General features: G+C 48.6%; 2 protein-coding genes across 4 annotated transcripts in view; both read right to left on the bottom strand.

The window, feature by feature from the left end:
• LOC119195886 (histone H2AX) overlaps positions 1–17718 on the bottom strand; it is a 545468-nt gene that overhangs the window by 452355 nt on the left and 75395 nt on the right. The window lies entirely within an intron of this gene.
• The window catches only part of znf423 (zinc finger protein 423), a 103137-nt gene that overhangs the window by 63007 nt on the left and 22412 nt on the right, over positions 1–17718 (bottom strand). For all 3 annotated transcript variants that reach the window (XM_062562741.1, XM_037451135.2, XM_037451133.2), the window contains one exon: positions 16888–17082. In XM_062562741.1, the coding sequence (XP_062418725.1) occupies positions 16888–17082 (195 nt within the window). The remainder of the gene's footprint in view (positions 1–16887; positions 17083–17718) is intronic.

Consider the following 17718-nt stretch of genomic DNA (forward strand, 5'->3'; position numbering starts at 1 on the left):
TGGAAGCTTTTGGGCGCCAACTGCTCCATATGGGCAGAGTGTGTTTGTGTGTCAATGCGAGTTGGTTTGAGGGCAGAAGGTTAGGGGCAGGGGGCTAAGGATGGGGGTGGGTGGACCGTGAGCCTGGCAGATGACGAGTGTCTCCCGACCACACAGCATAACGTACTGTATACAAACGCCACACACACACACACACACACACACACACAAAGAACGCATATAGAAGAGCAGAGGTGAGTGCGTCTTATGGAGACTTGGATCGACCGTGAAAAAGAAGGAGTGAGAACCTCTGAGAACGTTTGACTCCGGTGGGTAACATCAATGAAACATACAACAACTATCCTTACATCCTCTAATTGGTCAAAACAGAAATCCACAGACAAAGTTTGAGGTATTTTGACATTGCTCTTAGTTTTTTTTTTTTTTTTCAAATTTGCTAATTTTTTTAGGTAACAAATATTCTGGTAGTATTTTAAAAACCTGTGTTGTCATGGTTTTAATGATGAAAATTGGGATGTATTAAATGGTGCTGCATGTAGAGCTGAAACATTTAGTGGATTATGTCAGTTTTTAATACGTTTAAACATCTTTCTATGAAACACTGATGAGGATTTGCTGCTTTGTCAAAACGTAACATCTTTGAATGTAAAATAAGCATATTTTGAAGCTGACAAAAAAAAATAAAAAAACGTGACTATTTCTCAAATGTAAAGATTTTAAGCAGATATCTGTCTTCTATGATATTAAATTAATTTGCATTCCGGACTGTTGGTTGGACTGAACCAGTAATTTGGGCGCATTGCCGTGAGCTAGTAAATGACGAAGTACATTTTTCTACATTTACTGACATGTTTGAAACAGAGGGTTCAACCTACTACTACTACTACAACTAAAATCTAAGTAACTTAATTCTCATAAAATAATGGTAACAATGACACTATTTTAATAAAGAATAATATACCCCAAAAAGCACACCATATATTCAGTGCCAACTACGTCGCTTTACCGCTATCATATACCATACTAACACCACATGGTGTTTCCACAGTAACACAAACACACAGCCCGAAGACGCGAGCATTCGCATGCATGCGGCAACTCTCTCCCACACAAACATACACCATGTGGCAGAGGAGGGCTGGCATCTGCTTCCTCTTAGCACACTTCCCTCTCGGTCTCATCCTTCCTCTTTTCAGACTCGCTCTCCACGAGCCTCGCATCTCACAGGGCCCCGTTATTGATTCATCTCCTCCGCCGCTCCAGTCAAAACAGGGAGCACGGCACTGGCCACCAGGGTTAGTGGTCCTGTCCCTCCTGTCCCCCCCCCCCCCCCCCCCCCCCCAGCCACCAAGCCCCTCGCACCCCCCCTCCATCCTGCTGCTCGCCGTCCACCTCGTCTGCTGTTTGTTCGCTCAGAAATGAGAACCAGCTGTCAGGCAAGAGTGTTAGATCAACAACAACACCGTGCCAACGCACACATTCCGCACGGCGGAGACGCACACACACGCCGACACGCACAAAGCGGGGCGGCTCCGTCGTGTCGATTGCCGGCGGCTGAACGAGCCGCCATCGGGCGAGAGGACCGACGCACCGCTCGCTAAGCCAGAGACACATTCACCTGAGTCACACACACACACACACACACACACACACACACACACACACACACACGTATGCTCACAGAAGCACCGACATGACGCACACTCAGGGCTGGAGTCGTACCTTAAAGCGTGCCTTGTGAGCGAAGACGGACAATTGGTGCGTGGCAAGAACGTCATGGAGGTTTCATTTTCCACTTTGTGATTGATCTACGGACGTATCAACAATATCACACACACACACACACACACACACACACAAGGCCTCTTGCCCTCCCCTATGCGTACGTGGGACGTGTAAATAAGTGATGTATGACAGCTGCAGCTTGCTGTTCAAACCACAAACACACTGAAGCACAAATTTGCAGGTAAACAAACCTCTGTGTGTGTGTGTGTGTGTGTGTGTGTGTGTGTGTGTGTGTGTGCAGACACACCGAATGGTTCTTTTTAACCAGCTTGCGATGCCTCTCCATTCCTGGCTGGATGTGTGAGAGGCCTAATGGGGAAATGAGAAGAAGGAGACAGAGAGGCGATGTGGCTCATGGCGCCTCGTGGGGGGGGGGGGGGTTGCGTGGGGGGGTTGGGGGGCTCTTGTGCCCAGGGGAAAGCCAAGAGCAAGCTGTGAGAAGCGGGTACCTCCTGCACGCCGCTCCCCTTGCCTGCCTTCCCTTCTGGAGGACGGGATCGTGGACAGCCCCCTACTCACAGTTCCTGAGTCCCCCCCCTCCCGACCCCCATGAGAGCGTACTCACACACACACACACACACCCACCGAAGAGGAGTCCCCCAAGGGAGGAGCAGAGCAGAGCAGAACACCTGGACCTGCCATTAGTGACACACTGAGGGATTAGAGGCACAGACGGCAGGAGAGGTGGGGAGAGAACGCTCCCTGGGACACACACACACACACACACACACAATATTCACAAACTAACATCCATAAAGCTGAACATGCAACTCAAATTTATCACATTAACTTCAACTGAGGTGAGATGAATTCACACTTTGTGTCGTACGTGTGTGTGTGTGTGTGTATATGTGTCCCTTTATTACTGTGCAGCCTCGACACATATGGGATTTTCAAGCTAAATGTGCACTAGTACACTCAAACACAAGTTAATCCAGTAGTATGAAATAAAAACAGAAATGCCTGCATTCCTTTGGGTATTAAAACTTTATCCAGAGAGGACCATACAGTCAAATCTGCGCACACGCACACACACACCTCAACTTGGCGGATGTAGGTTGTAATCACTGGACCCCTGGCCCCTCTCTCTCTCTCTCTCTCTCCCTGTCGTTCTCCTCCTCTGCCGACCTCTCTCCCTCTTTGATCCGTTTCATGTCTACAGCTCACACACACTCACCCATTCATTCACCACACACACACACACACGCACACAGAGACACAGACAGACGAAATCTACCTTTGTTTCTGTCCGTGCGTCGCTCCCTGTGTGTGTGTGTGTGTGTGTGTGTGAGCGCTGCTCTTTGTTGCCGTCGTTGTGTGGTCTCTAACTCACACAGGAGCCTCTTTTCTGGACGGCTTGTTTTGAAGCCCCTCCACTGTCACGATGATTCCTTTTCCTGACCTTGAGTTGGCTTTCGAATGTGTGCGTGGGTGACATGTGTGTGAGAGAGTGAGGGAGGTGTACTTGATGGGACCCCAGAGCGGTTTTGTTGAAATGACAATAAAGACCTAATCTGGTTTATTAGGGCTAAAATCAATAATCTTATACACGTTTAATGGGTCTTGACATTTTATTTACATCTTTTGGTAATATGTCAGGCTCAAAGCACACACAGACACACACGCCTCCCACCAGTCTTTCCCTGTCATGAATGCACAACCGGAACAATACAAAATCACACACTTACAGACAAAACAACACTAGGACACACAAACATGTTGCGGGAAAAGATGCACGCACACAAACGCTCTCAAAGATCGACAAAAGGGAAATGTAAAAGCACAAGGGAGTCAAAGAAAGTCACACACCCGGTGTGAAACATGAATGTGAGAGCACATACAGAAAACACACACACACACACGCACACACAAACCCGCCACACAGGGACACGCACACAGTGGGGTTGGGAGTGTCGGTGGCAGAGGGGTGCAGATCAATGGAGACCACTGACTGGTTGGTCTGCACAGCAGAAAAGCGGATTGCTCTGGGATCCGAACGCACCACACTGACATCAAACACACACACACACACACACACACACACACCCATAAACACACAGTCGTAGACATGCAGCCGAACATACGCACACACGCACAAAGTTGGAACCCATAAGCGAAGCAAACTCAACTTCTGTCTCTGCATTACACGCACACACACACACACACACACACACACAGAATAGAATGGTGGGAGCAGAGAAATGGAAATGCTTCTTTGACTGAGTGGGGTTCAGTGTGCTTTCATGCCTTTAGAGGGGACCCCCTAGCATCAGCATGGCTAATCTCCTTTCTCCTCCTCCCCCCTCCATGCATCCCTCCATCCTCCTCCAATCTCTTTCTCTCTCCCTACACCTGCTCGCTCGCTCGCTCGCTCGCCACCCGCCCCCTTCCCTCCCTCCCTCCCTCCCTCTGGCGATCCGCCCTCCTTCACTACCCTCCATCCATCCTTCAGCGTCCACCTGCTCGATTGTCCCTCACCACTCGGATGGGATTTGGTACGGATGTCAGATTCCCACTCGGATGTGTCCCTCTCTTTCAGTGCCTCTGCCCCCACCCTGCTTAAAACACCTGCATGGCCGTCTCCTCCACCCCGCAGCAGCTCTGTCTCGCCGAGGAAAGCCCCCCCGACAACACTCGCTCTGTTGCCCAACCCCCCTCCCCTCGGCGGAGGAGCAAGCTAAAAGCACAAGCATGCCCCGAAATTAATTTAAACGGAGGAATTAAATTAAAAGCAAAGCCTCAGGAGTTTTATTATGTACTAATGTTTGAACTGTTAACTTGGATTGTATTACTAAAATATGAATAATTAAGGCCTGGTGCAGGCTTTTTATTACATTAAGAAAATGGGATGGGAAAGAAAAAAGAAGGGGGAAAAAAAACCACATCACGCTACTAGAGTGGATTGAACAGAGCGGTTTGGTCTTCGATACGGAAACGTGGTCGGTAGAAGTGAGCCGGATTCTTATGTCCTCCTCTACAAGGCCACATGTTCTCACCTGCTCGTTACTTACTTACTTACACCTTTGCTATTCCTGCTGCAGGTGTGGAAATATGTGATTTGAGATATCAAGTTTTCCCACAATTGAATGGGAATGGGAGTACAATTGTGTAACGGTTGCCTTGAATCTCTGTCGACTTATTCAGCGCATCGTTTAATGCAGCTGACACACCGAGGAGCCGCAGAGGACGTGAAGCATCACGCTAAGTGAAACCGAGGGTCTTTCGTGGATACCTTCTGTTGAGAGGAGTGTCAGAAAACATGTAATAAACCTGGACATGTTAAGTTCAGAGGAAATCTTGAACAACTCTGTTTCACTGGAAAATAGGGCACTGGTGCATTGTGTAGCAATGTTTGTGTTCCACTTTGCCTTCACGAGTGTGCGGCTGAATGCCGTAAAAGTCGTGTTTGTCTTAATGGGAGCCGTGTGTATGTTTTGGAATTTTTTGCCACTTACGTCAACTTGGAAGGCGACTTGTTCTATATGTGTACACAAAGTTAGGCACATTCACATACATTACCCACTCTCTAATACTTCAACACTGTGATCCCCGACTTCCAACACACACACACACACACACACACACAAATTCTGCTTCCAGTCCCACAGCCCTATCTAGCTTTCCCTAACCCTCATCCTAGGACATTCTGTGTTTGTGGTGTGTGATGCTCTCCAGAATTATTCGTCTTTTCAACACGTCTCTGATGTGAAGCAAGCCCCCCCCCCTTATCAGCCAGCAAGCAGCCCCCGCCCCCCCCCCCCAGCAGCTGTCACTGCACCTCCCACCACGGACACTATTCTCTGAGGATGAACTCTCCAACACACACACACACACACACACACACACACACACACACAGCAGTTCTTCACTCCCATTCACGCACAAAAACATTTTATCTGCTCACTCGCAGGCCGCATAGCTTGGCAGCCAACGGGGGAGGGGGGGGTATCCGCTCACCCTGCCACCCCCAAGAAATGGGCCCTACCCAGCACCCATTCCCCCACCTACTGAGCCCTAACCCCCCGACGCCGTCCTGGGAACAGAGAGAGAGGGGAGCGCGGGGCGGTGGCGGGCCAACGTAAGCGGCGCCTCCTTCTGGGGGAGTTCCGGCCACGTGCCAGCAGCGCTGTGGAGGTGAAGCGAGGCCTCCGTCAGCCACAGAAGCCACTCCGGGTCATTGTTTTTACCCCCCCCCCCCCCCTCCATGCGTCATCCAATTTAGATGCTCTCATCAGATTGGGGGGGGGGGGGAAATGGAAAGTGGAGTAACATATAGAGCGGATGGATGGAGGGTGGACGACCCATGCTGGCAAACAGTCTCCCCGTCTCTCCCCCGCTGAAACACTCCCTCCCCTCATCGTGGTTGTTTGTGTTGTTGCCCCGGCGCTCCTGACTTATTTAGCAGTGTGTTTTCTATCATATTTGAAAAATGAAGAGACGATTGGTTAATATTTCAAGACATCCCACTTTTTCTGGTGAGCGAGAGTGAGACAAAGACAGAGGGGGGGGGGGGGGGAGACCGCAGGAGAGGAAAGGAGGGAATACGAGGAAGGAATTCTCTTGTTCCTTAACCCCAATTCTAGGATTCATGCTGGGAGCAGAAGCATGCATGATCACACACACACACACATCACTTAGAAGACTGTAAACACACGTTCATGGTAACATGTAGAAAATATATACACCAAAGAAAAACTATGATTCCCAGACGTTGTAGCTGATTACCTTCCCATTCAACTGAACTTTAAATTACATTTTCCTTTCAAGGGAAGCATGTTTTCTCCAAAATAAAGATTGGTTTGAACACCCGATCAATGTTGTAAATTGACAAAAGTGCCGGGAAAATAACCAAAAAAAAACAGATTCTGGATTTGGATTGAATTAGGAATATCTGTTAAGAAAAAAGACATAAAATAAGCTAACTCTGATCATTTGGTTTCACACAGGCCCCAAACAGCAGCATCCTGGCTAAGAGTCCTGCATTCGCCGTCGCATCATCCGTCCCGTTTTAACAGACGATCCAAACTTGATCGGGATATGAAATGAAAATGTGTTGAATATCAAGATAGTTACCATGTAAAAAATAAGCCATTTTAGGTTGTTACTGAACTGCTGCTCGTCTCGACAGCAGCCGCACCGCGTGTCTCCTCGATGCGCACACGCACAGCCGCGCAAAACCCCGCAAATTTGCCAGCGCTCGTGGTCGCTCGACAAAGAGGGGGAAGAAAAGCCCATTTACACACATGTATGTGAGCACACAAAAACGCACACTTGACAATGGCCCTCCCCTGTGACTTCCCGTAGTGTAGTGAATTCCAATCAGGCAGTAAGCAGGACAGCTATTTCAAGGGACAAAGGACAAGGAGCGAGGGTGGAAGGAGAGATGGAGAAGAGGAGGGCGGGGGGAGAATGCAGGGTGGGGGGGGGACAAAGGGTTCTGCTTGCACCCAGGGGAGAAGGCCCAGAGCAGCTGACGTCAGTGTGTGTGCATGCGCGCTGGGGAGGGGGTAAATGAGAGTGTGGGAGAGAGGCTGGCAGAGTTGGTCTTGCTCGCCACCCCCCCCCCCGGGGAGCCCTTGAAGGCGGGGAGCGAGAACACAGCAGAGAGCGCAAGGCTCCCAGCCCCCACGTGACCGGGGGGGGGGGGGGGGGGCAGACGGACAGGCTGCCAAGAACAGCCGCTCACTCGCTGGACGTAGCGGTTAGTCGGTCAGTTGGTTAACAAAAGAGCCGTTTATGCCGCTGGAAATACAGTAGGCCAGCGCCTCCGTGGAGAAAACACAGGGATACATTCAGCCGAGAGAGAGCGCACACTGCCAGTCAACTGTGCACGCACACACACACACACACACACACATAAATGCATCGCACACCCCCTTTCCTGCATTTCCACTCTCAGTGAGGCCCGGTCCTCCGTTCCCTCCCAGCCTCCACCCTCTCTCCCTGGAGTTGTGCTTTTCTCTGACATTTGGCTGGACAAAGGAGAGTCACACCTGAGCGCTGGGTTAAAACTATTATAGGCCCTCTCCCGGTGGTACGCTGCCCTTTGCCACCACTGTCTGTGTGTGTGTGTGTGTGTGTGTGTCCGAACACTTGAGTGTATCTTTGTATAAAGATTTAGTATGCAGCAAGCTGTAATAGAAATTTCAATATGCTTGCTGTAAAGCTGGGTGCCGGTGGAATTTGCTATATATTTATATTCATACACCCGTCCTTGATGGACAGGTGTTGAAAGATAACTAGGCGATAGTCTTTGCTGCCATCCGGATACAGTCCCAGATGGGAGTTGTGTATTGGGCATTTGAGCACCGCTATCTGTACAATGACTCATGCGATCCCAGATATACAATTCTTTCTACGAGTAAAAACATTTTTAACCAATAACTAAACACCACAGAAAGGGAAAACCTTGGTTCTGCCAACGAAGCCCCAAATCATCACAATTTACCCCAACCTTTTTAACAAATCAAGTAATAAGATCTATAACTAAGGTAGCAGAGACACATAGGTTGTCACTAAACTTCTTCTTAAAAGCCAACATGCTAAGAGGTCTAGGTGTCTTTTGTTTATGGGAAAATAAAGAACCCTTCTATTCGTTAACAGAATGGAGATGGAATTGGTTGTCAACCTTGTATTATGAACCAAAAGAATGCAGAGTGGATCAATGATCCAACACACTATAAGTCGCCCTTCATTTCATTCATTCACCAGAATGCAAGAAAGAGCAGCGTTCAAAATACAAGGTTGAGAAACAGTTTAAGGGAAATGCATCGAACAGAGTGTGGGGGACAGAAAAGTGTGGTGAAGGCGAGAGAGAAAGAGAGAAAAAGAGAGAGTGGAATAACAGAGGGAGGGAGACAGACTGGGGGCTGCTTTGGGGCCAGACGCCACAGGGTGTGCGTGAGAGAGTGTGTGTGTGTGTGTGTCTTGGGAGCGCACAGTGGGGGGGGTTTGGGGGCATGGAGGAAGGGATCAGAGCTTTGGGGCCAGCTCCACGGGGAACAGAGAAGATGGGGAGAGAATGGAGGGAGGTTATGGGGGAAGGGAGATAGAGGGTGAAAGGAAGGGATGTGGTCAGTTTCGAGTTTGAGAACTCAGCGGGGAGGGACAGCAAGGAGGGAAGGAGAGAGGAGAAGGAGGCAGGCATTGTGGTCTGTGTGCCGCGAGACAGAGTGGGGAGAGGAGAGGACGCATGATTGGGAGACATAGGGGTTCGGGGTCCCAGTGAGCGAGAGGAGGATGAGAATGAAGGACAGAAGGAGGAAGCGGACGGAGCGTGGAAGAGGAGAGAGAGAGAGGTGGTGTATCGAATGGAGCGGGGTTGCATGTTCCACTTGGGAAGAAGGAAAGGGAGAGCGAGGGAAAGAAAAGTCCCAGGTGTCAGCATGGGGGGAGAGAAGGAAAGGGGGGGGGGTGAGGGGGTAGAGGTTCTGGGGGTCCTGATTGTTGGCAGGGGTGCAGGAATCCAAAGGAATGGCCTGTTCCTCATTATCCAGACACACACACACACACACACACACACGGACACACACTTTGGGAGTCATGATTCAGAAGACTATAGACTATAGTGCCCAATGAAAAAGAAAGCCATTGGACACGTACTTGCAATTGGATTACTAAGTGTCCAAAAAACCCTTCACAGGATTTATTGGAAATAGATTTGATGCCAGAGCAAACTCAGCCTGAGGATGTTGGTTTTAGCACACTATCTGTTCACTGCACAACCCTTGACTAACACATTTGGCGAGTCCACAGCCATTGATGAGTCAGGGAACAAATACAGTTTGATCCGAATTAAAACAATTTTAATACAACTTCAGGGGGTATACTTTAAAATATACTTGGTTAAACGTGGATTCTGTGATACAAGTTGCAACGTGAAGTCAGGAGGGTAAAATTACCCCCCCCCTCCCTCCCTCCCTCACCCCTCTTTTTCACAATTTATCTCGTGTCAGCACATCAAGCAGCTCGATGCTTAAAAAACGGATGTGACGGGACGCTCTAATTAATCACGCTCCCTAAACCTGTGTGTTTGTTCACCAGTGGGACGCCTCCGAAAAATGTTGGTGACAAGTTGCTCAAATAGAAGGAGATGCCTGTGAACGCCACGAAGTCTAGTCTAGACGAGAGGCTGTCACATCTCCAGGCGGGTTACCGCAGGGTACTTCGGCGCGTGATACTGTAATTAGCCGGTGCAGGGGAGTCGTGTTGTTAAGGAGTAACTCGTCACTTTTCCAAAGCTGTTTTGAAGCGGACTAAATGAAAACACGTCGACGCGGCGTTGACGAGTCGCACAGAAATGTGGCTTTGTGGCTTTTCGGCGTTGAAAACGACTCGCAAGGCCACCGGCTTGGATTTTAATCCACTCCCAGTAGTCGTGAGGCCAATGGAGAATAGTCCACGTCGTGGAAGGGAAGCGCGCGAACGCCGTGTGATCGGACCCGGCCCCCCCGACTGGAGGCGAAGGAGCAGGTGGTAAAATGGGAGGAATCAAAGTTCACGAAAAAAGACTGGCTGGCGAGAGCAAAGTGCTTTCCTCCGCCGGGAGAAGAGTGAAGTAGAATTGAGAATTAATATTGAGACGTTTTATCTTCCTCTTTCCACGCTGGGCTAATTAGCCAGCTAACGTTAGCCACATTTAATAAGCCACAGAGTTACAGGGCGCTAAATGCAACGTCCAGAGCCACACAGTCAGAGTGCAACATCCGAATCCCAAATCTAAACAGTCCGACCGGGAGATCAAAAAAGACGTTTGATTTATTCAAAGATATGTAAATGTGTATTTCTATAATCCAGCTCTGTAAATATTTGATCAATAAACACATGCACATTGACACGCAGAGCGAAGCGGCAAACCCTTTGGCTGAAGAATTCTAATGAATGTTTGGAGACACAGTGCTCTCCGTCAATACCTTACCAGGCGAGCTAAATCACACAAACACACTATGTGGACTATACATTTAGGATACTTTCTGTCCACACACACACACACACACACACACACACACGCACACACACAAATATTTACTCTGCAGAAGATCTACACAAAGGCACACGAGGACAGGGAGGGAGGCAGAGATGAGACTGAAAGGAGAGGGAAGTTACATTTTTAATCGAGTGTTTCTTCTCCTCTGAGCAAAGTAGGGCTGAATACAAGGGGTGGTGCCAACACACACACACACACACACACAATACACGTCTCGTGTCCTTTGGCAAATTCTTCTTTTTCACTCTTGCAAATAAGTAAGAAAAAGGGGGAAGAGAGTCAAGGAGGGAGCAGGGGGAAGAAGGAGGGCGGTGGGAGGGGGAGGGGGGGGGGGCAAAGAAGGGAAGAGTAGTGAGAGGAGAAGAGAGAGAACGTCCCTGCAGAGTCTTTCTCCCTTCCTGGAGCGAGCCGGGGCCCCTGCGGCGCCGCCTGTGTAATTTCCAGTGGCAGTGAATACAGGTATTAATAAAAGCCCCATGGGGAAGAGCACACAATATAACCCTACATTTTCAGGCATTATGAAAGGACGCCCCCAGGGGTCCTCGGGCTCAAATTTCTGAGATGCAGGCATTGTAAAAAAGACGCCCCCGGGGGAGGACCCCGCAATAGAAATCTGCTGAATTCAAAGCATTTCCAGAACCCTGGTGGGAGCCATTACTCCCACTGGTAGAGGAGAGATGTTTTTTTTACCATCTCCCCCCCAGCCCCTTTTTTCTCTATCTCGCTTTTTTTTTTTTTTACCAAACATGTGTTGCTGACATGTTGACAGATTGCTCAGTGAGGTGTTTAGGTGCATGCACGAGGCACGTCCCTCCCTCCCTCCCTCCTTCTTCTCTCGCTCTCTCTCTCCCCCCCCTCGCCGTCCCTTGCCAGTTCCCAAGTTCCATCCCTCCCTCCCTCCAACTGCGAACCTCTCAGCGCGCCCAAAACTGCTCCCATCCATATTTCATAAAGGAGAAACTAGGCTGAAAGAGAGAGAGACAGAGAGGATGGGAGAGTTGAGGCGAGGGGAGAGAGAAAGGTAGAGAGAGGTGGGATGGGTGGGGGGGGGGGGGGGGGGGGGTAGAAAGGACAACAGGAAGAAGAAAGAAAAAAAACGGGTAAAAACAGAAGATAAAGAGAGACAAAGCGGGATCAAGGGAGGGGAACGGGAGGAGGAGAGGACAGATAAAGAGAAATAGAGCGGTGAGGAGAGTGGGAGAACTCTGCAGTGAAAAATGAACCCTGTGATGAAAAATGACTTCACAACAACCCCTTCCTCATCTCTCCCTCTCCCCCTCCCTCTCTGCATGCTGTAACCCCCCCCTCCCTCCTCCCTCCTCTGGTGCCGGGCTCCGGCTCTCTCCCTGGAAAACCTGAGCGGCAGCCAGCTGTGTCTGTGTGTGCGCTGTGCACTAGTGTGCCAAGGGCTTAGCACAGGAATCTTCGGGCCACCCCCGGGTAAAGAGACACAGAGGGGAGGGGGCAGGGGGCGGTGCATGGTTATGTGGAGGGCAAAATGGAGGGTTGGAGTAAAAAAAAAAAAAAAAGACAGGAGCAATAGACTATGAAAGTCAATGGGGGTGAAAAAAAGGAAAACTAAAAAATACAAATGACAGAGAATTATATTTATTTTGTCAATCAAAATCAAAGCGGCAGGAGAGAGCAGGCTGTGTTTAGTGTTCTTTCCGATGACGACCCCTCCGACCCCCCGTTCCTCCGCTCCCTCTATCGTAGAAAGTGATCTGTGGTTTTAATAAGAGTCTTGGCCTCACAGGACTCAGCTGCTATCCTGACGACAGACGCAGCGAGGTGTGTTTCTGGTGTGTGTGCGTGTGTGTGTGTGTGTGTGTGTGTGCGCATGACAGCGGGTTGCAACAGACGGTGAGAGCTTAGCAGAGGGGAGATGCCCCGGGGGAGGCAAACCAGTCACCCAAGGGTCCCTGCAGGAACAGACGCTCTATGTTTTTCTCCTCTTCCCTATTTCCGCCTCTCTCACTTTGTCTTTGCAAGTTTTACCTCCACCTTCTAAGCCTTACTCCTACTCCACCTGTCTTCATCAGGTCCCCAATAACTCCTTTTTTTACTACTCTCCTTTCCCTCCAACCCCCCGGTAATCTCTCCTCTCCCCCACAGAGAGGAGGGAGAATAGACGAGAGTGCAGCTGTATGCCCTCAATTAACAGAGACCTCACAAGATACCTTTGGAAAAAACATGCACAGTATCTGGCTCTCACTGGTGCCCACACACACACACACACACACACGCACACACTCTCACCATCTCAGAAGCGACTAGCTGGGTTAATGACTTGCTATTTGTCACTGACAGCGGCAGTTTCCGCCCCCCTGCCTTGACTGACAGCTCCCTCGTCTTCTTCCTGCATACCTTCTCATCACTTCCCCCTCAAGGGGATTTGCCCAGATCTTTAACACTCATTTCTTTTGTAACCTTCTTGCTCGCTCCTATGGCATTAGATTGTTGACCCCGTAATGGTGTGTGTGTGTGTGTGTGTGTGTGTCAGTCAGCTTTTAGACAGAGAATAACTAAACACAGGCTACAGTCCTAAAACACTCACGTCACACTGACCCAACCTTGAGTTCGTTTTGACGGACTTTGGGATCTCCTCTATCAAAGCGTGTGTGTGTGTGTGTGTGTGTGTGTGTTCATGTGGCAGAGCAGGGCCAGAGAATGTTCTGCATTTGATCAGCAGGAGTTTTTTTGCACTCCTCCTCTCCTCAGGGAGCCTCTGCTCCACATTCTGACTCCTTCTGACACTCCCCTGACTCTTGCTGCGTCTCAATTGCGCGCACACACACACACACACACACACAGTAAATGGATATTATGTTTTATGTTCCTTTTGAAAAAACACAGTTGTGCACTATGTAGGGATGCCACAAACTATGAACACGAGTCAATGCAAAAGTCCTGAAAACACAACACCGGCCCAATAATGCTGCGTTGTGATCAACAAATCCGCATTGAGGAGGTGATGCTGAATTAGATTATGATGCGGTGCAGCTCTATAGCTCTACAGTAGAAAGGAGTTTCGCGCACGAGAAATAAATAAATAAAGTTAGCATCATTCAATCTTGTTAAAGGGGGCTGTCTGGTGAGAAACTCAAGGGCCGATCTTTGTGGTTTAATAGTATTGGTAATGAAGACGTTTATGTACAATTTAACGAGATATATTCTTGTATTTTCGATTCATATTGAATCACCGCATTAGTTACTTGCTTAAAAAGCGATGGTATACCTTTGTGGGTACTACTATTGAGACCTAAGGTTCACAGCAAGACACTTGTGTTGAAGCAGTTTACACAATCACACACACGCACACAGTGAGTAACTTATCTACGATTGAAAAGCCGAGCTGTCACACCGGCTTAAAGCTGCAGTGGAACGGAATAGAAACGGTGTTGTAATTGAAGCGCACACTCTTTATCATACTCTCACACACACACACACACACACACACACACAACCAGCTGAGCAGTTGGGCTCATGCACATTAATGTGGCATGAACCATATGTGTGGATTTCAGTGGCTGTACACACATTCATGTGCCATTGATCTGTACCTCTGCGTGTGTTTGTGTGTGTGTGTTTTCCAATTTCCACTCAAATTAATGGCGCCTCTTTATAGGCCTTCTGCTAGAGTGGCACTGAATTACTTGGTGCTTCACTCCCGCACCTGGGACCCATTCAATGTTATAGCCACAGCTAGCTGCTAACATGGGACCCATTTGCTGCAACAGTATAGTTAGCATTACGGACACAAGCGCTACTTCGGTAGATAATTTGCCGCCAACTAACATGGTTCTCAGGGCAGCACGTGGGATCCGCAGATGACAAATACGGCTCGCTGGGGGTGGAACACAGGAAACTTCAATAGGCTGAAGGGCTAAATATCGGAAGGTTTCTGTTTAGCTGCAGCAGGCGGTGCTGCATACTGTAGATACCAATTTGTAGAATGAAGAATCATTGCCTCCAAATCGCTCGGTGAGGAGATACGATCAAAACATGATTGATCAAAGTGTCATGCAGTTTCTAATCCTCAAAGTGCTTATAGTAAATGATCCTATAAAAAACTACAACAGCCTCCATGTTTGAGCTTTGTGTAACATGAGGTTGCCTTTTGCAACTGGAATGCTACATGTTCTGCTTTTTGTAATTAAGAAAAAGCAAAGCTAAAACGACAAGACCTCCTGCTCAGGTGGCCGTGGTTAGTGTCACCAATTGAAGTCTTTAAATAGCCCAGTAGGGTTGTCTGTGGATGATAAAATAGGAATAATAATAGTTGTTGATTTGCCCCCCCCCGGGCTGATGGCCCCAAGATGGCCGACGTCGGAGTCTGGATTCGCGTATGCTGTCAAACTACAAAAGCATGAACACATTACCTCTCTCTTGCAGATCCAGCATGGCGTGTGTTAATCCCCAGTGGGCTGTGTGTGTGTGTGTGTGCGCATCAAATGGCCTTTTACTAAACTGGCTCTCAGGGGTCCCTACCAGAGAACATCAAAGGATTCTTTAGCCCATGTGTTTTAATGCAGCCTTCTCCTTAATAATATTAATAATAACAAAAATCTGCACCCTAACCCACCAATAACTTCACACACACACACACACACACTCCAGCAATCACATCAGACTGATATAATATATATATATACACATACAGATATACACACACAGACACACAATAACACGCATTAGCACATAGAACATACACAAACTCCCGCATGCAAGTGCACACACATCCCGCTGAGCTGGGGGATTACTGTGCAATCTGAACCACTCAATCTCAAGGGAAAAACATGTTTTATCATTTCATTTCTTTCTCTTTCTTTCTTTCGTTCTTCCAAGCCCTCCCCCCCCCCCCATCCCCCTTCTCCCTCCCTTTGCTTTCTCACTCTGCAACATGTAGCCCTCCCCAGACTCCTGTGCTGAAATCACAGGCCACATCCCGTGCTGTGACTGCAGCCCTGCGCTTTTGGCGGCGTGATTTTTCTCCGAGCGTGGAGTGTGTGTGCGTGTGTGTGTGTGCGCGTGTGCGTGTGTCTCAATGTGACGCAGCATGCAGAAGTAAATTAAACAAACGTTAAAAAGCATAAATGAGTTTCTAATTTTGAGTATAAAAAAAAAATTACATGTTTTGTGCATAGCATCAGGGCTGAAGCCAGCATAGGATTAAGACCGAGTCTGAAGAGACTAAAACTAACATTCATGTTGCTCCTTGTTTGAATGTTCTGTAGCAACTCCACAGTCTGCGTTGATGTTATTTGCATGAAGTTCTTATAGCTCCACTAGACTCTCCAATGACGTACACAAACATCTGGCTAAGCGTGACCCTGCTGGGATTGGGTGTCGAGCCAGCGGGTGAGTAAGCGGCTCGCTGAGGCGGGGTGTCTTACCCACTAGATCACACAGTCTCTGGAAACACTGTCTTCACCAGTTTAAACAAAGCCACCCCCCCCCCCCCCGCCCCCCTATTTCTTCATCCCTCTATCAAAAGTAAACACATTAAAGTCGTTTAGCTGACGCTTTTATCCAAAGCGACGTACAATCAGTGCATTTCCACATAGAGATACAAACTCAGAAGAACAAGTAACAAGAAAGTACAATTTTCATCAAATAAGCAGTTTCAAAACATGTTATAGAAAAGTGCCATTATAAGTACAATTTAAGTGCTATAGTACAATTTAAGTGCTACACACACAGCACACTCGTACTGACTGCCTTGCAGTAGCCAGGAAGCATGTGAACACAAGTGTGTGTGGGGGTGTGTGTGTGTATCTGCTGGCTTGTTAAGAAAGCCTTTGGTTTAATCTGAAGGAACCAGAAGCCCCTTCATTAATTACACGAGGACTAATAACGGCCATTATACGTGTGTGTATGCGTGTGTTTGAGTGCAAGTACAAGGGTTTAACTAAACCAAATAGCTAAAAGCTACTGAGAAACAGAGGGGAGACTGGGAGTCACCCAGAAAGCCATCATATTGGTGATGGTGATCCGATCACTATCCACCACCCTGCGTCTTTAGAGCCCTTTTCATCTGTGAATCACAGCAGGCCGCTGCATGTACATCACACAGTGCACGTGGGGGGGGCGGGGGGGGGGGGGGGGGGTCTTACCGGCTGGGCAGTGGTTGGTTCTGTGCTCGGTGAGCTCGGCCAGGCAGTCAAAGTCGTGCTGACAGTTGTCGCAGGTGAAGATGGACTCGTCGTCGAGGTCGTCGTCGTGGTCCTCGTGATCCTCCGGTTCTCCGTCCTCGCCGACGGCCCGGGGACCTTCTTTAGGATCCGTGTCTCTGTCACACGCCGGGACTTCTGAGGACACACACACACACACACGCACATGAGTTAAAAAGCTTACGTATTCGTGTTCGTTGAATCTATGGGAATCTTTTCTCTTAGATTTACTTGAACGTGGGACATTTTCTTTTATGTCTTGATGAGGGAGTGTGTGTGAATGTGTGTGTGTCCTGGTAGCAGACAGGCAGAGCGGAAGAGGGGGACTAGAGGAAGGCCATGTCGGCCCAATCCTCACCGCTCCATTGTGTATCCATTTTCACACCTTATTATCACATTATAAACGCTGAGGATCCAAAAGGATTGACACTGAAGACGCCGGCTTCTCTGGCGTCGGTCTCAAATTATTGAACCTCACAGGAACATGTGGGGAATAACCCGACAACGCTAATAAAGCCCATCGCACCAATCACGTCAACTGAGCACTTCAACATTGTAAGTACTTGGACTAATACACAGCACACAGAACAAGATGCCAGTGAAAAAGGCGAGGGGAAGTAAAGTAAGTGGTGATATTCTCCCAGAATAAATCCACTTAATACCATTCATTACATTACCAAAGAGTTCAAATGAACCACTCAAAAGAACCTGAGGAGGACTGACCGCAGGGTACGTGCAGCCAATGAACCAATCCAAAGTCAAAGTTAATGGAGG

The sequence above is a fragment of the Pungitius pungitius genome, chromosome 6 (genome assembly GCF_949316345.1).
Source record: "Pungitius pungitius chromosome 6, fPunPun2.1, whole genome shotgun sequence".
Classification (NCBI taxonomy): domain Eukaryota; kingdom Metazoa; phylum Chordata; class Actinopteri; order Perciformes; family Gasterosteidae; genus Pungitius; species Pungitius pungitius.